This window comes from Dendrobates tinctorius, unplaced genomic scaffold (assembly GCF_039654945.1).
Source record: "Dendrobates tinctorius isolate UK_male_01 unplaced genomic scaffold, ASM3965494v1 ptg000074l, whole genome shotgun sequence".
Classification (NCBI taxonomy): Eukaryota; Metazoa; Chordata; class Amphibia; order Anura; family Dendrobatidae; genus Dendrobates; species Dendrobates tinctorius.
In genome coordinates this window covers 2,784,639-2,808,000 of record NW_027361742.1, presented here as the reverse complement: position 1 = coordinate 2,808,000, position 23,362 = coordinate 2,784,639, and the positions used below count along the sequence as shown (strand labels likewise).

At 45.7% G+C, this 23,362-nt stretch overlaps 1 protein-coding gene across 3 annotated transcripts in view; it reads left to right on the top strand.

Moving 5' to 3' along the window:
* The window catches only part of LOC141096343 (complement factor H-related protein 1-like), a 511,185-nt gene that overhangs the window by 410,523 nt on the left and 77,300 nt on the right, over positions 1–23,362 (top strand). For all 3 annotated transcript variants that reach the window (XM_073582884.1, XM_073582883.1, XM_073582882.1), the window contains one exon: positions 4,651–4,848. In XM_073582884.1, coding sequence (XP_073438985.1) covers positions 4,651–4,848 — 198 coding nt within the window. The remainder of the gene's footprint in view (positions 1–4,650; positions 4,849–23,362) is intronic.

The following is a 23,362-nucleotide window of genomic DNA, read 5'->3' as shown; positions in this document are numbered from 1 at the left end:
CATCATATCTGGTGATGTCACTGTGCATGTGCACTTGTACTAGAGACTTTGAGCTCCAGCCTGAAATGCACACGTTACTTCCATTTCTGGAAGTGACATAATAACACGTGCACTATGGCGTATTGTTGGAATGCAGCCTCTAGGGTCTAATTTAAAGCTTATGCATGTGCAGATAGGGATCTAAGGACAGGGAAGTCCATTTTATATTAATAGGTCAAACACCAAGTGGGCGTATATGGGTCGCCCTCCCAGGGCTGTGGGGTACTCGGTACCGGGCCCGATGAGCTTCAATGGGAGATGTCACGGCAGCTGGGACCCGGCCCGTGGCCCTGGGCGCCCATTGTAAAAGGAGTTGTTGCAGTGTGCTTATGGGGATGAAAGTTTATAAGTGATTCGTGACGCCACCTGTGGTGTTCAGCAATGGAGATGTAAGCCGACGCTGCAGACAGATCCTCTGGGACAGATGGTGTGGTGCAGCAATGATGTTATAGCCCTCCACAGGCAGGGCTGTAGTCCTAGGGCAGAGTAGTTGAAGTGACACGTAAATGGTGTAGTATCGGGCGCAAGGGATGTAGCAGTGCTGGGCAGGTTGGCGCAGGAATAAGTGGAGGACACCAGGGCATGTAGTTCCAAAGCTTTACTCACAGTCTGTTGTGGTACAGGTGCCCGCATCCATGCCGCGTCCTCCGGGTCAGGAGCTCAGCCAACTTCCAGGCAAGATGAAGTACTCCTTTCCAACAATCCGCCAACATATGTGCCTTTTCTGAACGTCTCCTCTTATAGCGCCTTTGAATGAAGTACTCCTAGTACTGAGTTACACTGGAGTTCCTCCTGTCAGATGTTCCTATGAACTCTACTTGTACGGCAGATAGCTATAGCCTGCTTCGGGGACTCCTTGCTACTAAGTCCCGGCTCACTATTACGTTGCTGTTGTGCCCCCAAGTCTTGTGTGGGAATAAAGTGGTCACTACTTCTATTCCTCCGGTGTCTGCTGCAGGACCATTAGTATCCGTAGAACCTCGGGGACCGGACCCTGGCCTTGCGCTGTGAACTTGGGAAGGGTTCTCTCTTCCAACCCTGTTCCTTAGTTCCTCTATTCTCCTTACGTTCTGTGCTAATCCTTCTTCCCAATGGAGAATCAAGCTTCCTTTCTCTGTCTCTTTCCTGTGCCAGCAGACCCCAATCATTGTGGCCTGCTGCAGCATTTCCTTCTTCCATCCCTCTCCCGGGATCTTCTCTGTCTCACTCTCTGTCCTTCTACATCCTCACTCACTGACTGAATGAATGACTGACTTAACTCTTCCCGTTCTTTTATGTATACTAAACTCCACCCACCTCCCAGCACATTTCGTGTTCCAAGCAGGGAGCCACCAAGGGGTGCTATGCTAAACTCCAGCAGGGAGCCGCCGAAGGTGCTTTGCTACACTACTTTGTGGTATGGGGTGCAGGTGTTGGAGTGTGGTCAGGTGTCGCCACCTTACCTGGATGGTGGGATACCACACCTCAGGAGGAGGTGCAGTACCTCTGTGGCGACTGAACCCTCAGGGGCGCCACATATAATATTGGCAAAAGAGTCAATTTGGGGCAGATTTAAAGCCCAGACTCTGGAATAGCAGACAGAACATCTTAGCCTGTGTCTGCTCATCATGTAACTGCAGATATTATCTGTATCATCTATATATCAAGCTTCTTGATGAATCGAATGGACAGGGAAACACTTTGAGGACGTTTCCACAACCAATGTTAAGTCTTTTTATTACTTTAATTGTTAGAAAGATCTCTGTATTGGCTTTGTCAGTTTTTCTCTATTTTAGCTCATGTTCTCACATTTTCAGGGCACAAATAAGAGAGTTAGGGTCAGCAGCCGATGAACAGGGGCTAGGGTGCCAACCTCTGCGATAGGCAGTATCAGTTCAGGTATAGAAAAGGGAATTTTAAGAATAATAATATTTAGTTACGTTGTTGAAGGTGAAGGACTCCTGGTGACACTAACATTAATAAAAATATGGTGATCGTTCTTGCCTTGTTACCATTTACATTTATGTCCACACTACACAGGTGTACAAAGATGGACTGGGCTGCGGGTACCTCTCTCGTGCCAGGGCCGGAACTATTGGGATTGTCACCGTTGTTACCAGGGGGAATGTTTTCTGACCTGGACGGAGTTGTGCACCTGACTGAAGGGGGAGGGTCGGTAATAAAAAGGACGGAGCATGGGAAAGCAGGGTCTTTGGTGGGAGGACCGAGTGTGCATCAGAAGGTTGACTCACTCTCTGCAGCACGACGTCATCAGACCAGACCGCAAGACCCTTGTACAGATGGACTGTGAGCGGCTCGTGTCAGTAGGTCCTCTCACCTCGCACCTGGAGGAGACATCCCGCACCACTCCACTGACTTCAGGTGGTGCCCGCTACATGCCCCACCAGGGAAATCACCTTGAGCCATCCAGTACCTCCCTTCCTCACCCAGTGGCGCAGCAGATGCCTTCGCTACAGAGACCCCGTTCCAGGACTTCATCACTCCACCTAGGAAAGCCAGCATACATTGCGGCTGTCAGGAGACAGTGCCTCACCTTCCTCCAGGACCAGGTCAGAGACCTCACGCGTCACCTACGGTGCCACCGCGGGATCTCCAAACCTCCATCTACTGAGAACATCAGACTGATAAATTTACCCTTTTCTGAACATTGACTGATTCACCTTTTGAGCTTCAATCCCCTTATCTCCCTTATCCTCTCCCTGTGAGGAGTATTTCCTGTAATAAACTCTTGTTAATTCTTGATGTGTCTCCTGCTTGTCACTGCATCCCGCGTACCTGCATCGCTCTACACAGGTAATGGTATTGTTTTAATAAATATAAATAAAATGCTACTGTTTTTAGAGGGCTATATGTTCACGCACTATTTTCCTCTACTTTATATAAAAATTTCTCTAGCTTAATGGGAAAGAAATTTAACCCAGGGAAAGTTGTTAACAATTTTTTGGAGAGTTATATAACACAAAAAAGTAACACAAATTACATAATACTCGATGGATCAAAATATATAATTTTTTCCACCCTTCCAAAAAGGCTGCAGCTATATATTTGCCAACTGACTGCACAGCCCTAATCTTGTCTACAGACTGGATTCCGTCACTCACTATCCCTGCTCCTGTGACTCTCTCTAACTCCCTAGGATAAATGCAGATTGTATGTGATACAAACAGCAAAGCAAACAATTAGCCCTTAGAAGGGCTGTTAGTATGATGGCTTAGGCCTGTTTCACACTTCAGTTTTTTCTGTCAGTCTAAATCCGCCAAAATAGCGGAAAACGGATCCGCAGGCGGACTGACAGAAACGGGGACAGCGGATCGGCGGATGTACGGATCCGCCGATGGTAAAAATTTAATGGAACCGCGGCAGGAAAAAAAAAAAAAAAAATAACTAATACCGGTCATCTCGCGCAATGGGAGGCTGGAGATCGCGCGATGATGAGGATGGAGATCGCGCGATGAGAGGTTGGAGATCGCGCGATGAGAGACGTGGAAGATCGGGCTGGAGATCGGGTGAGGAATGGGGCTGGGAGAGAGAGAGAGAGAGAATTTTCAACCAGCAGCGACACGATTCAGGGTTAAAAGGCAAAAATGCGGTTCCGGACTGCAAAAAAAAATTGCATAGTCCGTTCGGTGACCTCTGCGGACGCCAAAATTTTGGCGGATCCGCAGAAATACGGATGCAACGGACAGTCATCAGTCAAAATCCGCCGATAATGAAAGTCAATGGGGAATAAAACGGATCCGCAAGGAAAATTGGCTGATCCGTTTTTTTCACAAAACGGCGGATCTTGACTGATTGTGAAAAACTGATGTGTGAAACAGGCCTTAGCTGCAGCACCAGTATCAACACTACAGGCCTCTGACTTGTTATACTTTGCACACACTGGCCTAGTCAAGCACTCTCTCCCTCCATTACGAAGTGTCACAGAGCTGTGCTGTACAATGGCGTCAGTGCACCAAGCCTGGTGGCGTCTGCTCTTTTATAGCCTCTGATGATGTCACACGGCCAGCCAATCACAGTAATGACAGAACCAAAATGGCTATGTCATTACAGGGACTCACAGGCAATCCCCGCATTCTTATTGGCTAAGTAACAGGTGCCAAAAATGGAAAGCAGGGATTCGAATTTTACATAGAGCAATCCCCGCATGCTCAATACGGGGTGGGGATTTGAGTTTTAACTTGAGGAACGCCTATTACTCGCCAAGTAACAAGTACATTCGAGCACTGTGATACTCGAGTGATAACCGAGGATCGCCGACACGTTCACTCATCCCTAGTAGCCATGTATCAAGTTATTTAACAAGTTATGGATTGCTACATATGAACAGGATCAGAACCAATAACTCGACAGAAATGCATAATTTGAACCACCAAAAGTACAGAAATACATCACCAGTCATAATATTGCAGAAATATAGCATCACAACCACCATCAGTACAAGAATACATATTAAATTTAAAAATCCAGTAAATAATAATCTTTAAATTCAGAAACCATCATACTAAATATGTAACTTTTTCTATGCTTATAATTAATACAGTTAAAGAATTGTGCTTGTATAAAAAGAATTAAAATAACATGGAAAAATACTGTATCTATTTTATGTTTCAGAACCATGTACTGCAAAGGAAAACAGCATGGATGAAAATAATATTCAGCTAAAGATTTTAGGCGAAAAAAAAAAGTACCTTAAACATGGAGAACAAATAGAATTCAATTGCATTTTTGGATATGAAGCTCTTCCTGGAACTCAGATGAGAATTACTTGCGAACATGGAAAGTTGGAATATCCAATATGCCTAAGAAAAGGTAAGTTATGGAACATAGAAACGTGAAAGTGCAAACATTAATGCAATTAAATAAGATGTTTCTAGACTGATAACAGGAGCAAATATGTGAGAGATCTATGGCATGAGGGAGAGGAAGATGGTTAATTTTTTTAGGAGCTCCAGGCTGGAGCTAGTTACTTACAATTAGGGATGAAAGAACTGCACTGAGATACTCAATTATCACTAGAGTATCTGGGTGGTCGGATGTGCTCTGCATTCAGCGAACACTAACCTATACTCAGATTTGAAGCTCGAATCCCCACTCTGCATGTCTGGCGCCTATTACTCAGCCAATAAACATGCGCAATTGCCTGCCAGTCACTCTAATGCTGCAGCGATCTTGGTAGTGACATAACTGTGATTGACTAGCCGAATGACCTCATAAGAAGTTATAAAAGGACAGGCATCGCCACGCTTGCCATACTGATGCCATTGCACAGCTCAGGGACAGTGCTTATTTGAGGGAGATAGTGCTTGTCTAGGACTGCATTGAACATGTTTTCTAGATTCACTAAGTCATCCATAGAGTATTATATGCTTCCTGTTACATTTTGATGGTAAATAACACTCCAAAAAAGCGATAACACTTTTGTAATGGATTCAATTAGTCATCCATAGAATATTACATGTTTTCTGTTAAATTTTGGTGGTATATAACAGTAAAAAAAGGTTTAAAAAATTTCTGGATACATAGTCATAGTCATTCACAGAGTAACACATGCTCCTTGGAATATTTTGATGATATACAACACTCTAAAAAATCCTTGAAAAAAATTATTGATTCAATTAATCATACATAGAGTATTACATGCTTTCTTTTAAATTTTGGTGATATATAACACTCCAAAACAGAGTTCAATTTTTTTTTCTGGATTCAATTATTCATCCATAGAGTATGAATATCTTTTTTGTTATACTACGGTGTTATTTAAAGCTCCAATAATCAGTTCAAAAATGTTTTCTGGATTCAATTGGTGTTCTATAGAGTCTTAAGTGCTTTGCATTACATTACAATACTATTTAAAACAAAAAAAAAGTTCAATTTTCTTTTCTGGATTCAAATAGTCATCCATACAGTTTAAAAGGAACCTGTGAACAGGTTTATGCACAGTAAACTACAGACAGTGTCAGGTCAGCACTGTTATACTGATTAAAATGATACCTTGGTCAATGAAATCCATCTTGTGGTTGTTGTTTAATCGTTGTTTTCACTTTTGAGTTAATGAGATTCTTGTGTTTTGTGGGGCGGGCCTGTGGGGGCCTCATGTGGTTCTCTGAATAGGTATACATAATGCAGTCTGCTGACAGGTCACTGGTTCCTAAGTGACACCCCCCCATAGTTTACATATTATCCTGAGGTGTGTAAAAAATATTTAAAATGGCAACCGCCGCGTCTGCGCGGTAGCAGCTATCGGTGTATATAGAGGTGATCCTATAACTGCTATTGCGCAGGCAGCGCCATCTTGCTAGAGAAGAAAAGAAAACTCCTCCTCCAAGATGTCGCCACCTGCGCAGTACACTTATCGCCAACGACTTTAAGGCCTCATTCAAATATTAAAGATTAAATACACTTTTTGTGCTTCTGTCATCTGAAGGTATGGAAAAGTCAATGCTAATCCAGGCTTTTATCATTTTTATTAGAGTGAGCCTGTCAGGTGGCTTTTTCCTGTCAACAGAAAGTGCTGTCTGTTATGACCCCCATGGCAGCACTAAAAACCTGCTGGTGGCAGGGCAGCACAACATGCCCAAGACATAGAAGGACAGCTCATGCCAGGTGTTCAGCTTTGACACACAATAGCTGAAGGTCACAGAGGAATTAGGGAGTATTGCTTGCTTTAAAAACTTTTCCCTCCTTGCCAAAAGTACTTGGTCATCAGGGAATGGATGCTGGGAGGCTGCCATGAAATTGTCCTAGGCCTTTGACAGCGTACCCCTTCCTCTGCTGTACTTGGAGTGTGTCTCCCTCACCTCTCCTCTTTGGTTGGGCAAGAAAGTTTGCCCCCTGCAGCTAGCATTGCCTGATGGGAACTCTTTCAACATATTTTCCACAATGGCTTTCTGGTACTGCACCATTTTAGTATATCTCTCCCTCTCAGGAAGAAGATGCAAAGTTCTCCCTGTATCATGGTTTTGGCAGGGTGAACAACCAGTACTCTTTTTTGGCCAATATGAATGTAACGTGAAGGTCACGAGAAAGACAGCAGTACATAAAGTCAGCCATAGGTGCCAAGGTCCAAACAGCCAACACTTCCCGGTCTTCCATGATGAATACTCTCTATTTCCAGGTGAAGAGATATACAGAACAAATGGCACTTAGAGAAAATGAAATTTAATAGCAATTGCCCCCCATACGGTTGCCTCAGATTGGCGTGTGACAGTGATAATGCCCACACAATGATTCTGTGCAAACAAGGTATAATATATCGAGACTGTGGTGTCAATTGAAATAATAATATTGTTCTATGCTACAGGTAATCATAAGCAGAAGTATTACCTGTTCTGCTGTTGAGTAGAGGGAGGAAGGATGCGTTTCTACCAACTGGCACAGAGGTGAGAGATGTGCTGTGTAGTATTAAGCCTGGCATGAAGCAGTTGAGATGGTAGATAGTGCACAAAATGTAGATAACTATATCCAGGATGTATGCGTTATTGTACAGGGTGGGCCATTAATATGGATACACCATTTATAAAGTTGGATCCAAAATGGCCGACTTCAAAATGGCCACCATGGTCACCACTAGAGTTGAGCAAAACGGGTCGGTCTTATTCAAAAGTCGCCGACTTTTGCTGGTCGGGTTTCATGAAGCAAAACCCGATCATAGCGTGAGGTCGGCCACGAGGTCGGTGACCAGAGCGCCAAAGTCGCGTTTCAAAAGATGCTTCCAGCGCCCTTTTTCAGCCAATGATGGAGTGCTAGTGTGTTATCTGAACGAGTCTCCAGTGTTGCTGGATCAATCCTGACAGAAAAATGGACCCGTCTGTTGACCCAAAATGTTGATGATCTAACCTTCATTAAAATGAACCATGCATGGGTTTCAAAGGATTTTATCCCACCCTCCCCTGCTGACACGTAGGTTGCCAGAAAAATGGCTTGCTTTTGTCCTCCTCTTCCGCGGACTTCTCCAATTACTCCATTTGCAGCTGCTGAATGTCCAACATCAACATATGCCAATTTTTCTACCTCCCTAACTGGGCTGCCTCCCCCCACAGGGCCGGGGTCACCACCAGGTGCACGCACCCGTGCGAGTGACTTTACCCTGGACTGGTGGGTGGGCACACTGTTTGGCAACAGCACTGGCACAAAGTCCCTAATAGTAGAATCAAGTATCTCTGACGGTGGGGGTGCACACCCGCCGTCAGACACACCGGCGTACTATGAGGGGCCCTGTGCCAGAGCCGTCGCCAACGAGTGGGCCCCCCCGGCTTGCTCAGGATCACAGCACTTGCAAAGTTGAAATACTTACCTCTCCCTGCTCCACCGCAGTGACATCATCCGCATTTCCTGACAGTAACATTCTGGTCAGAGAGCACGATGACATCACGTCTGTACACCCTCTGCCTAAACAGTCCAAGTGCAGTGAGATGGAAGATGGGGACGACGAGGAGTCCAGACTAGTACAGGGATTCCCTAGCGAGGAGACTTATTTAATTGTTTTCAATGTTGGGACACCAATTTTTGGGAGCACTATACTCTGGAGAATGATATATGAGGTCCACCATACACTGGAGCATTCCAAAGGTGAACATCAGACACTGGAGCAGCATTTACAGGGCCCATTATGCACTGGAACATTAGAAATGGGGCCCATTATATATGGAGCATTATTTGGGCCCATAACACAGTGGAGCTTTATCCATGGGGACCAACATATACTGTAGCATTATGTGGAGCTCATTGTTAGGAGTGGCGGAAGGCACTAAATAAAAAATATAAACAAAGTGCCTTCGCCACTCGGGGTCTACCGTGCAGTAGCTGGAGAAACCGCAGCTAGATGTGGACAGAGCACAATGGCGGTAGTGTGCACGGGGTTTAACGTCACCCAGGAGCACAGGGAAAGTTCTGTTAAATCACAGAGCTATGACACCAAACATAAACACAATAATTCTGAGCCTGTTAGTGTCACAGGTGCACAGAGTGACTAACAAGGTATTGCAGTCACAGGAGTAGCCCCCGAATGGTGGGACTACGTCCATCTAGACTTACCGTAGCTAGTAGTGAAACAAGCGTTTCAGCCGCAAACACAACAAGGAAGCTGCTACTGCAGCGCGGCGTGGCTAATGCCGCAAGGTGACACCGCTGGAAAACGCAGGCGCGATGTCAGACGCTAGCAAGTGTGCCTGGAGCAATGGGGCACTAGCGCTGGTATTGGCTCTAACTCAATCCCTCACACATTCGTAGTATCAAAGGAATGGGGTTTCAAATGAGTCATTCACCAGATCATGCATCCATCAACATACACACTGCAGCAAGTATGACTATACTAATGCATGGCTGTTCCGCCATGCGTGCTTTTTATAGCAAACGGGACCTTCCAAAGACTTCCAGATCTCTGAGCTGAGCCAATGGAATCTGGAGCAGGACCTGAATACCTGACTCCTGAGCCCCAATTGGCGATTGTCCCATGAGCATGCTCAGAAGAAGAGACGAAGGACTTAGCCTCCCGAGAGAGTTGTTGTAAAGCAATCTCCTCTGCAATCTCCTTTGCATTAGACAAAGAGCAGGAGAGTGCAGCATGTGAGGGTCTAGATTCCTGCCTAGTAATGGCCAAAATCTGACTCCTAACACTCATCATATACTGTTTCAAACATTATATAGGACCAATGGTTCTGTATGGAGAAATATATGGGCCTCATTACTCTGTATAGCGCACTATGCAGTGGCCATAATACTGTATGGAGTAATATACTGTCCGTTTTTGGAGCTATTGGAGAATTTAAAATGGATATCAGTCATGAGATGTAAGAAGTGAAGTATTTTTCATTGTACTATACCGCTATTTCTCTGCCGTATCAGAGGATCATGAATTGTGGCATGTGTTAAAGGAGCCCATTGACACTCTTTGGCCCTGGGCCCACGAAAATCTGGAGCCAGCCCTACCCCCCCCAACAACTTTAGCCAAATAACCGCCGGTTTTCAATGCCTAACTATTATTATAAAGTAAATTAAGGTTGACAAGCTTAAGTAATAAGAATTGATATTTTTGGCATTAAAATGGGCACTGTAGGTGTGTTTCCTGTCCTCCACTCACTGCCAACTTTTCTTCCCCATTGACTTGCATTGGGTTTCGTGTTTCAGTCGGCCTTTGACTTTTCACGATAATCGGCCGATTTCGTTCGACCCGACTTTTGAGAAAGTCGTGTTTCATGAAACCCGACTCGACCCGAAAAAAGGCAAAGTCGCTCATCTCTAGTCACCACCCATCTTGAAAAGTTTTCGCCCTCCCATATACTAATGTGTCACAAACAGTAAGTTGATATCACCAACCATTCCCATTTTATTTAGGTGTATCCATATAAATGGCCCACCCAGGTGTATCCATGTAAATGGCCCACCCTGTACAAGCCGTCAAGGAGCTACGGACATGAAGGAGAAGGCAAGGTCCTGAGAGTCCTGCTGTAGCCTTGCGCCTGAGGTAGATTGTAGTTGTGATCTGTATATACCACGTCAAGACAATCTCCAAGGGTGCCATGGTGAGTAGATCCTGGATGGAAAAGTCAGCTAAACTTCGGGGTGTATGAGGATATAGCAGGGAGCTGTTGTGTAGAGATTCCAAATAGACCAGCGCTGCCACAGCCGGTGGCAAGCATGGAGGGAATCACTATTGGTTGACCTGAGCGGTGAAACACCGCTTAGTGAATCGGGGTAGTGATGTCACTCCTGTACGAATGGTCAGGAAGAGAGATTCTAGTCTTTTTTCCTAAGCAACGCGTTTTGAAAGCTTGCGGCTTCCTTCATCAGGGATGCTACAGCCCCAATTGGATGGACTTTTAAATACCTGGATCAATTAGTCTCCATGAACATATTACCAACAATAAACACGGACATCGTTTCAGAAAAAAGGGGGGATTGGTTGTCATGTATTGAGAAGTGACTGAATGGAGAAATAGCAATCACCAACAAAAGAGCAATAAGAGACTAATACTGTGGAAAAGGATTTTTGTAGTGAAAATTAAATTTTATTATTTGTTCTTGAGAGAATTTTTGGTTGAAAATATTTTTAGCTACCAACTCAACTGCTCCACGCCAGGCTTCATTCTACACGGCACATCTTTCACCTCTGTGCCAGTCGGTAGAAATGCATCCTGCTCTCCCTCAACAGCAGAACAGGTAACACTTCTGCTTATTATTACTTGTGGCACAGCACAATATTATTATATAACTCTGTATTTCATTTGACCACATGGGCTCGGTATATTATACTCCCTGTTTGCCACAGAATCATTGTGTGGGCAGTATCACTGTCACATGCCAATCTGAGGCAACCATACGGGAGGCAATTGCTATTACAATTCATTGGCTCTAAGCACCATTTGGTCTTTTTTATTGTTTCACATGGAAATGGAGAGTAGTCCTTGTGGCAGAAACAGGGAAGAGTTGGCTTTTTGGACCTTGGCTGACTTTATGTACCACTGCCTTTCTCGTGACCTTCCTGTTACATTCATCTTAGCCAAAAAGAGTACAGGTTGTTCACCCTGCTAGAACCATGCCACAGGGAGAACCTTGCATCTCTTCTTTCTGAGGCGGAGAGATTTACTAAAATGGTGCTATACCATAAGCCAATTGTGGAAAATATGTTGAAAAATTTCCCATCAGACAATGCTAGCGGCAGGTGGAAAACTCTCTTGCCCAACAAAGGAGTAGAGGTGAGGGAAACACACACCAGCTACAGTAGAGGAAGGGGTACACTGTCAAAGGCCTGGTCCAATTTTGTAGCAACCTCCCAGTGTCCAGGCCCTGATGACCAGGTATTTTTGACAAAGAGCGATAAGTTTTTAAAGATAGTCAAGCAATACTCCCTAAGTCCTTTGTGCCCTTCAGCTATTATTACCACCAGACTCACCGCCGCTGGCCCCGGGTCTGTCACTGCCGGTGTCACGCTCGCTGCTCCTTCCTCCTTTGTCACCACCGCTCCCTCGGTGCTGCAGGCTCCTCCCTGGTCTGTCTCCCGGCGCTTGCCTGCTCAAGCACGTTGGCGCGCTCCTTCCCCGCTGCCAGCCGTGCGCCCTGTCATCTCCCATATCTTAGGGACCAGGCGTGTGCACACTCCTCCCCTTATCCATCAGTGTGACCTGACCTGGCAGTATTGCCGGGGCAATAGGGGGCAGGCATCTGGTATTTCAGGCCACCGTCCCCCAGTGGAGACACCTGATTGTTGAGTTTTCTCCTCTGTCCAGGCCCGTCTTGCTATAGCTTACTGACACCCTGTATTCCTGGCATCTAACCCTTTGTGTCCCTTCTCTTGCAGTGCTTGCCTTTGTTCTACGTCCTCTTGGTGTCTGCTACCTTTTGCTACTCCATCTCTCCTCCATTCAGCATATCATCTCCACCTTGGCTTTCCTCTGTCAGAACCCACGTCATCCTGTGGTTTCCCCCTACCATACTTCTCCTGCTCCTTTCCCGCTCAGCTCCATCCCTCTCTCTACTTCCCAGTCCCGTCTCCAGTTGTGCGCTATTCCGGAGCCGACCCCTGGTCCTGGCATCCATGGTACTAGTGGCCCCAGAGCCTGCACCTAACAATCCCTGTATAGGGGTTGGTTAAACCTGGTCCGCTCGCTCGCGGGAAGTTCCGTATCACAGTCCAGTGGGTTCACTCTTGGTTCCCGCCACCTCTGGCGTAACAGCTATGGTGTGTCAAAGCTGAACACCTGGCATGAGCTGTCCTTCTATGTCTTGGACGTGTTGTGCTGCCCTGTCGCCAGCAGGTTTTTAGTGCTGCCGTGGGGGTCATAACAGACAGCACTGTCTGTTGACAAGCAAAAGTCGCCTAGCAGGCTCAATCTGATAAAAATGATCAAAACCTGGATTAGCCCTGACTTTTACATACCTTCAGATGACAGCAGCACAAAAAGTGTTTAATCTTTAATATTTGAATGAGGCCTTCAAGTTGTTGCCTTTAAAGGTTTATGAATGACTGGATGACATTCCTTATATTTTTTTCCTGGTCTTTGCACTATGTCCAGATCTTTTACGAGTGTAGGAGTACAAGAACGTGACAATTTGAACATAATGTGTATGAGGCCCTCCTTTATGTATAACACAAGGTGATTCCAAGACCCTCTTCCATATAATTTTTGGCAGAACTTTCTTCCTTCATAAAGTACACTGAAATTTCCAATAATATAATGAAAAAATATAAAAATTCAATTTTGGTTTTCTTAAATTATTTTTTTAATCATTTTTAAATTTTGCCTTATATACATGTCATTACACAGGAGAGAATGTTTCTTAACTTTTTTTCCCTGTAAACTACAATTTCTCGTCGATGTTGAATATTTTATTGGCAGTCCTTAAATAATAAAAGTGCGACACCATTGTTCTCAGTAGCGAACTGGGAGTGAGAGATGCTTCCAGGGGTCTTCCCCATGCTGCACTCAATCCATTCAGCACTTTTTGTATTTCAACATTTTCACTGCCCCGCCATACCTCCTTGAAAGGTCTGGTGGAAAAATGCTCTGGTTTCTCATTGACCCCCATTTTACTTGTGACTAGAATTGAGCATTCAAGCATTTTAATCCTCGCTCATCCCTACTTACAAGAATTAATTTTGTATGTGATGAAAGACTTAGGTTAGGTTTACACAGGATTACTTTCAGTATTAAGTGACCCTTGCTCCATGTTTTCCAATTGGTGTTCTCTTGGTAGCTTACATAGACAGGTAGACCACAGTTTGGATTTGCAAAGAATGATCAATAATCATTCTATGTATACAGACTGCCATTGTTCTCTACAGCACAGGTCCTAATTACACAGGATAATATGTTGCAAAGAGCAATGATTTTAAAGTCTGTTTAAAAATGTTACCTGATGAATAGAGTTGAGCGAAACGGGTCGAAAAATTTCAAAAGTCGCCGACTTTTGGCAAAGTCGGGTTTCAAGAAACGAAACCCGACCCTAGGATGAGGTCGGCCATGAGGTCGGCGACTTAAGCGCCAAAGTCGCGTTTCAAAAGTTTGTTTTGCGCTCTTTTTCAGCCAATCAGGATCCACGGACACTGTGGGCAACGTGATGACATAGGCAGGGGTCACCACCATCTTTCAGAAGGGCATGCAAGTGATTGGCTTGCTTTGGTGGGCGTCACAGGGGGTATAAAAGGGCATGCATGCCGACCGCCATGTTACTCATGCTGATCTCAGAATAGGGAGAGCTGCTGCTGCTGCTGATTCTGTAGGGAGAGAGTTAGGCAGGGAAGAAGACATCAAAAACTGCTTCTACTGCTAGCGATTTTGCCTGTACAACACACCAGTCACTGTGTGTGCAGTGCAAGTGGAGGCTATATTTTGCTGGATCAGCGGTGTTGGTTGTTAGGCTGCCTTCTAAGGCTTCCTGACGGCTGCATTGCTGTTTACCCACTGCTCTGCAAACTGCTTTTTTAAAAGCAATCCCAATTTTTTTTTTTGTCCTGGTGAGGTACTGAGCGTGCATTATTTCACACCATACAGCGGTGCACACTCCTCACACAGTACCGTGTAACAGCTGTTATCACAGCCACAGTGAAGCTATCTGTGTGTCACTCTGTAAGAATAAGTCGAGGACATGTTCCGTTCTTACAGACCTGCACCTTCTAGTTTTGTCTAGTTTTCAAACAGTTAAATATATTTGCTGTTTGATCACATTCAAAACTATAGAGAGACAGCGTGTGTCAGTCCGTATACTTAAAAAACACGGAGCTTGAAAATTTTACGTACACCGGACAGCCGTGTACGTGCACGCTCCTCTCTCAGTACCGTGTAACGGCTGTTATCACGGCCACAGTGAAGCTATCTGTGTGTCGCTCTGTAAGGATAAGTCGAGGACTTGTTCCGTTCTTACAGCCCTACACTCTAGGGAGATTCCTATTCTGCCCAATTCTATAGACACCTTGTAGTTTGTCATACACTAGCCAATTTCTGCCTGTGACATAGCGCTGTGATATTCAGTGGGCCTCACACAATCCAAAAGTGTCCAGTGTCCACAAGTGTGTGCAGAAATTCAAAATCTCCGTTATCCTCTAGTGACATTTTTCACACCTGCGACATCGAGCCTGTCACATAGCGCTGTGATATTCAGTGGGCCTCACACAAACCAAAAGTGTCCAGTGTCCACAAGTGTGTGCAGAAATTCAAAATCTCCGTTTTCCTCTAGTGACATTTTTCACACCTGCGACATCGAGCCTGTCACATAGCGCTGTGATATTCAGTGGGCCTCACACAATCCAAAAGTGTCCAGTGTCCACAAGTGTGTGCAGAAATTCAAAATCTCCCCTGTCCTATAGACACCTTGTACCTTGTTTTACATTACTATATAGTTTGTTGGATTTTGTCTACATTTCTACCAAAAATGAGGAAGGCTGGTGGAAGAGGCCTTGGAATTGGGCGGGGGTTGGCAGCTGGTAATGATGGTGTTGGTGGTGGATCTGATGGTAGTGGCAAAAGCAAAATAGGACCAAATGCAGGAGGTGTTGAGCCTGCGTCATCGTCTGGCTCCACAAGGCCTCGAAGGCTTAGTTTTCTAGGAGTCGGCAAACCGCTTTTAAAGCCAGAGCTTCAGGAAAAAGTTTTGTCTTACATTGCTGACTCAGCCTCCAGCTCTATCGCCTCCTCTTCTGAAGTTGTAAAAAAAAAAAGCACTGAGTCGTCATTGGAGGCTCATGTTCATGAACCACACCTTTCCTTTTGTCCGTCACCCCAACCAAGATTGAAGGATGACGCAGGCCATACTAATGATTACTCCATGGAGCTGTTTTCACATACCATGCCTGGATTATCAAGTGAAATGGTGAATTACCCAGGCCAAGATGAATCTGACATGGAGTGCACTGATGCTCAACCACTGATAGATGATTCTGCTGGTACATTCAGTAAGAGCACTACATTGTCCTCGCAGTGTACAGAGCCAGGTTCTGACCCTGATGAGACTCAGGTGCCCCTTCCCGCTCACTATACCACCATACACGGTGACACAGAGGAAGGTGCACATGACATCGAGGAGGAGGTGATGGATGACCCAGTTGTTGACCCAGATTGGCATCCATTGGGGGAAGAGGGTGCTGCTTCCAATAGCTCAGATGAGGAGGAGGAGCATCCACAGCAGACATCGACATCGCAACAGCTGTTATCTGGCAGGCCCGGAGCACTCCAAAGACAGGTTCCAAAAATCAAAAGAGTTGCTGGACAGCTTGTCCAGAGGGTCAAAATATCACAGCGTGCTAGGCCGCAAAATGTCTGCCAAAGTAAGAAGAGTGCAGTGTGGCACTTTTTTGAACAAAATCCTCATGATCAGGAGAAGGTTATCTGTAAGAAGTGCGCAAAGACCTTTAGCCGAGGGAAAAATCTGAAAAATTTGAATACCAGTTGCATGCTTAGACATTTAACCAGCATGCACTTGCAAGCGTGGACACAACACCAAACCTCAAGTACCACATGTGCAACTGATCACAAAGAAGGTAGTCAGCAACGCTACATTGTTTCCCCCACTGTAAGCCCACCGGTTAGCACAGCAGCAAATGTTGAGGTGTCGTTGCAAGGCCACAGCAGTCAGGGAATCCCACTGTTATATCAACGAAAGACTGAATCTAGGCCATCATAAAGAACACCAACTCCATCACCATCATCAACCCTCTCTCAGTCCACCCTGTCCACCGCTACTTCCACCATATGCAACTCTCAAGTCCAGCTCACCCTCCCAGACACTATGAGTAGGTCAAGAAAGTACTCAGTCTCTCATCCGCGTACACTGGGTTTGAACGCCCACATTGCCAAACTAATCTCGTTAGAGATGATGCCCTATCGGTTGGTGGAAAGCGCAGCTTTCCGCGAACTCATGGCCTATGCAGTACCACGCTATGACCTACCCAGTCGCCACTTCTTCTCTCGCAAAGCCATCCCAGCCCTCCACCATCATGTGAAAGACCGCATTGTCCATGCACTCAAGCAGTCAGTGAGTGGAAAGGTGCACCTCACAACTGATGCATGGTCCAGTCGGCATGGCCAGGGCCGTTACATGTCCATCACTGCGCACTGGGTTAATGTGGTGGATGCAGGGTCCACAGGGGACAGCGGTAGTGGGACAGTGCTGCCTAGTCCACGGTATAGGAAACAGTTGGCTGTAGGCGTTCAACCCTCCTCCTCCTCCTCCTCCAGAAGCGAAAGCTCGTCCACAGAGCGCAGTCGTACGAGCAATCCATCTGCAGCTGCCACTGTTGCACACGAGGTGTCCCCCTATTGAGCAGCTAGTGGAAAGCGTCAGCAGGCTGTGTTGAGGATGATGTGTTTGGGCGACAGACACACTGCCGAGGTGCTGGCCGAGTACTTTCAGCGACAAACTGAGTCATGGCTGGGCAGTGTACATCTTGAAGCAGGCAAGGTAGTTAGTGATAACGGCCGTAGTTTTGTGGAAGCCATAGCCCTTTCAAAGCTCAGCCACATACCTTGCTTGGCTCACACCTTGAACCTCAACAATTATCCAGAGTTAACAGCCCTGCTCCAGAAGGTGCGAAGACTGCGCGCGCACATCCGCCGGTCGCCTGTACACTCCATTCGTATGCAGAAGCTGCAGCGATTGCTCCACCTTCCCAACCAATGCCTCATTATCGACATTGCAACAAGGTGGAACTCCACCCTGCACATGGTTGAGCGGCTGTGCGAGCAGAGGCAGGCCATAATGCATTTGTGGGAGGATACACAGCCAGGCACTTTGAGATCAGACATGGAGTTGACAGGTGTGCAGTGGTCGAAGCTGAAAGACCTATATAAAGTCCTTCAGTGTTTTGAGGAATGCACACGGCTGGTAAGCGCAGATGATGCCATCCTAAACATGAGCATCCCACTTATGCGTCTGCTCATGCAAACTTTGACGCACCTTAAGGAGCAGGCATCTGCAGCCAATGTTGACGAGGAGGAAGAGGTGGAGGGAATCCTTGATGACATTCAGCCATTGTCTGCTCAGGGACCTCTCCTGGATGAGGTGGAGGAAGAAGAGGAGGAGGAGGATGATGATGGGGATGATTACTTAGGGGAGGAGGATGCATCTCGAGGGGCAAGTGAAAATGTTGGCGTGTCAAGGTCTGGTACTGGGTTTGTGCGTGACTGGAGGGATGTGGATTTGCCAGAAAGTGCTCCTCCACCCAGCACTCGCAGTGCATCATAGACACCGGGAACATAGGCCCACATGTCAGATTATGCCTTGCAGATCCTAAAAAGGGACCCACGCATTGCCAAAATGATGAACGATGACGACTACTGGTTGGCCAGCATCCTGGATCCACGATATAAAAGCAAATTACAAAACATCATGCCACAGGAGAACCTTGACCTAATATTGGCTACTAAGCAAGCAACTCTGGTTAACCGGTTGGTTGAGGCTTTCCCAGCACACAGCAGCGGTGATGGCTCTCACACGAGCCATACGGGCCGGGGCCAGCTTGGCACAGGTGTTCGTGGTGCACACAGCAGAAGTGGCATTGGAGACGGGTTTCATGACAATGATGTGGACTGATTTTTCACGGTCCGCTCACACAACTGTTAACCCCTTCCTGACATCCGACGTACTCTCCCGTCCATGGGACCCGGGCCCCTATGCCCATGGACGGGATAGTACGTCTACCGCGATCAGCATCGCCCACGTGGTGAGCACCGCTGATCGCGGCCGGGTGTCAGCTGATTATCACAGCTGACACCCGGCACAATGTGTCAGGGGCGGTCACGGACCGCCCCCGACACGTTAACCCCTTGCACACCGCGATCAAACATGATCGCGGTGTACCGGGGGTTAAAGGGAAGCATCGGCAGGGAGGGGGCTCCATCCGTGCTTCCCTGAGCCCCCCACGGCAGCGCAATGCGCAGCGCTGCTGCGGGGGGCTCCTTTCCTGCAGGCCCCCGAATCCAAGATGGCGACGGGGGCCTTCGGGGGCCTGCAGGAAGCTGGCTTCCTCAGTGCCTGCAAAGCGCAGGCATGAGGAAGCCTTCTGCACTGCCTGTGACAGATCGCTGATCTGTCACAGTGATCTGTGATGTGACAGATCAGCGATCTGTCACAGGACAGTGATGGCCCACCTGGGACTATGTAATAAAGTAAAAAAAAAATTTAAAAAAGTGTTAAAATAATTTTAAAAAAATCGCCAAATAAATTAGAAAAAAAAAATAATTCCCCCAATAAATCCATTTTTTGGAAATAAAAAAAAACAATAAAAGTACACATATTAGGTATCGCCGCGTCTGTAACGACCCGCCCTATAAAACTGTATCATTAGTTAACCCCTTTAGCGAACTCCTTAAAAAATAAAAATAAAAAACGAAGCAAAAAATAATGATTTATTATCATACTGCCGAACATAAAGTGCAATAACGCGCAATCAAAAAGACGCATATAAATATCCATGGTACCGCTGAAAACGTCATCTTGTCCCACAAAAAACGAGCCACCATACAGCATCATCAGCAAAAAAATAAAAAAGTTATAGCTCGCAGAATAAAGCGATGCAAAAATTATTATTTTTTATATAAAATTGTTTTCATTGCATAAAAGCGCCAAAACATAAAAAAAGACCTAAATGAGGTATCGCTGTAACCGTACCGACCTGATGAATAAAACAGTCTTATCAATTTCACTGCACACGGAACGGTGTAAACGCACCCCTCAAAAGAAATTCATGAAACGCTGGTTTTTGTTCATTCTGCTTACCAAAAATCGGAATAAAAAGCGATCAAAAGATGTCACGTGCCTGAAAATGGTACCAATAAAAACATCAACTCGTCCCGCAAAAAATAAGACCTCACATGACTCAGTGGGTCAAAATACGGAAAAATTATAGCTCTCAATATGTGGTGATGCAAAAACTATTTTTACAATAAAAAGCGTCTTTTAGCGTGCCACAGCTGCCAAACATAAAAACCGCCATAAATAGTAAATCAAACCCCCCCGTTATCACCCCCTTAGTTAGGGAAAAATAATAAAATAAAAAAATGTATTTATTTCCATTTTTGCATTAGGGTTAGGTCCAGAGCTAGGGTTAGGGTTAGGGCTAGGGTTAGGGCTAGGGTTAGGGTTAGGGCTGAGATTAGGGTTAGGGGTGTGTTGGGATTCGGGTTGGAGTTAGAATTGGGGATTTCCACTGTTTGGGCACATCAGGGGCTCTCCAAATGCAACATGGCGTCTGATCTCAATTCCAGCCAATTCTGAGTTGAAAAAATCAAATGGTGCTCCTTCCCTTCCAAGCTCTGCCATGCGCCCAAACAGTGTTTTACCCCCACATGTAGGGTATCAGCCTACTCAGGACAAATTGCAAAACAATTTTTGGTGTCCAATTTCTCCTGTTACCCTTAGGAAAATAAAAAATTGGGGGCAAAAATATCATTTTTGTGGAAAAAAATGATTTTTTTATTTTCACGTCCGAGCGTTATAAACTTCTGTGAAGCACTTGGGGGTTCAAAGTGCTCACCACACATCTAGATAAGTTCCGTGGGGGGTCTAGTGTCCAAAATGGGGTCACTTGTGGGGAGTTTCAATAGTATAGGTACATCAGGGGCTCTCCAAACGCACATGACACCCGCAGACCATTCCATCAAAGTCTACATTCCAAAACGTCACTACTTCCCTTCCAAGCCCCGACGTGTGCCCATACAGTAGTTTTCTCCAACATATGGGGTATCAGCATACTCAGGACAAATTTGACAACAACTTTTGGGGACTAATTGATCATGTTTGTGGAAAAAATACGATTTTTTTATTTTCACGCCCGGGCGTTATAAACTTCTGTGAAGCACTGGGGGGTTCAAAGTGCTCACCACACATCTAGATAAGTTCCTTGGGGGGTCTAGTTTACAAAATGGTGTCATTTGTGGGGGGTTTCCACTGTTTAGGTACATCAGGGGTTTTCAATCGCGACATGGTGTCCGATCTCAATTCCAGCCAAAGACGTCAAATGGCGCTGCTTCCCTTCCGAGCTCTGCCATGCGCCCAAATAGTGGTTTACCCCCACATGTGGGGTATCAGCATACTCAGGACAAATTGCAGAATAACTTTTAGGGTCCTGTTACCCTTGGAAAAATAAGAATTGAGGGTGAAAAGATCATTTTTGTGGAAAAAATATGATTTTTTAATTGTACGGCTGTATGTTATAAACTTCTGTGAAGCCCTTTGGGGTTCAAAGTTCTCACCACACATCTAGATAAGTTCCTTGGGGGGTCTAGTTTCCAAAATGGTGTCATTTGTGGGGGGTTTCCACTGTTTAGGTACATCAGGGGTTTTCCAATCGCGACATGGTGTCCGATCTCAATTCCAGCCAAAAACGTCAAATGGCGCTGCTTCCCTTCCGAGCTCTGCCATGCGCCCAAATAGTGGTTTACCCCCACATGTGGGGTATCAGCGTACTCAGGACAAATTGCACAATAACTTTTAGGGTCCTGTTACCCTTGGAAAAATAAGAATTGAGGGTGAAAAGATCATTTTTGTGGAAAAAATATATGATTTTTTAATTGTACCGCTGTACGTTATAAACTTCTGTAAAGCCCTTGTGGGTTCAAAGTTCTCACCACATATCTAGATAAGTTCCTTGGGGGGTCTAGTTTCCAAAATGGGGTCACTTGTAGGGAGTTTCCACTGTTTAGGTACATCAGGGACTCTCCAAACATGACATGGCATTCGATCTGAATTCCAGCCAATTTTGCATTGAAAAAGTCAAACGGCGCTCCTTCCATTCTGAGCTCTGCCATGCGCCGAAACAGTCGTCCCCCCCCCCACATATCAGGTATCAGCGTACTCAGGGCAAATTGCACAATAACTTTTGCAGTCCAATTTCTCCTGTTACCCTTGGTAAAATAAAAAAAATTGAACCTGAAGTATTTTTTTTGTGAAAAAAGTTAGATGTTCATTTTTTTTTAAATATTCAAAGAAATTCCTGTGACGCACCTAAAGGGTTAATAAACTTCTTGAATGTGGTTTTGACCACCATAAGGGGTGCAGTTTTTAGAATGGTGTCATTTCGGGTATTTTCTATCATGTAGACCCCGCAAAGTGGCTTCAAATGTGATGTGGTCCATAAAAATAAAATGGTGTTGTAAAAATGAGAAATGGCTGGTCAACTTTTAGCCCTTATAACTTCCTAACAAAAAAAAATTTTGGTTCCAAAATTGTGCTGATGTAAAGTAAACATGTGGGAAATGTTAGATATCAAGTTTTTTGTGTGCCGTATCTCTGTGATTTAAGGGCATAAAAATTCAAAGTTGGAAAATTGCGAAATTTTCAAAATTTTCGCCGAATTTCCGTTTTTCTCACAAGTAAACGCAAGTTATTTGAATGAAATTTTACCACTATCATGAAGTACAATATGTCACGAGAAAACAGTGTCAGAATCACTGGGATCCATGGAAGCGTTCCAGAGTTATGACCTCATAAATGTATAGTGGTCAGAATTGTAAAAATTGGCCCGGTCATGAACATGCAAACCACCCTTGGGGGTGAAGGGGTTAATACAGCATCGATGGAAAGTGACAGGAGACAGCAGTTGTCAACTATGGTTAACAACTACTTTTCCTCCCATATTGATGTTTTCCCGCACAGGTCATTCCCCTTTGACTATTGGGCCGCTAAACTGGACACCTGGCCTGAATTGGCACAATATGCCTTACAGGAGCTCGCTTGCCCAGCTGCAAGTGTGCTATCGGAAAGAGTCTTCAGTGCAGCTGGATCAATCCTGACAGAAAAAAGGACCCGTCTGTCAACCCAAAATGTGGATGATCTAACCTTCATTAACATGAACCATGCATGGGTTTCCAAGGATTTTGTCCCACCTTCCCTTGATGATACATAGGTTGCCAGAAAAATGGCTTGCTTTGGTCCTCCTATTCCGCGAACTTGACCTATTTCGCCTTTTGCAGCAGCTGAATGTCCCACATCTACATATGCCACTTTGTAAACCACCCTAATGGCCGGGGTCACCACCTAGCGCACAAAACCGTGCGAGTGCTGTTGCCCTGGACAGGTGCGTAGGCCGACTCTTGGGCGCGGGCACTGGCATAGGGTCCCTCATAGTGCAATCAAGTGTTTCTGACAGTGGTGGTGCACACCCGCCGTCAGACACACCGCCGTACTATGAGGGGCCCAGTGCCAGTACCGACGCCCACGAGTGTGCCCCCCTTGCTTGGGCAGGGCCCCAGCATTTGCAATGTTTACCTCTCCCTGCTCCTCCGCTGTGTAGTCTGGGCTGTTAAATCCTTCACTGGGACTGCCACTACAAATTGATTGAACTGAAAGATGATGGTTAAGATGTAGCTATGCCCTGTCCTGCTGGCCGGGCTCT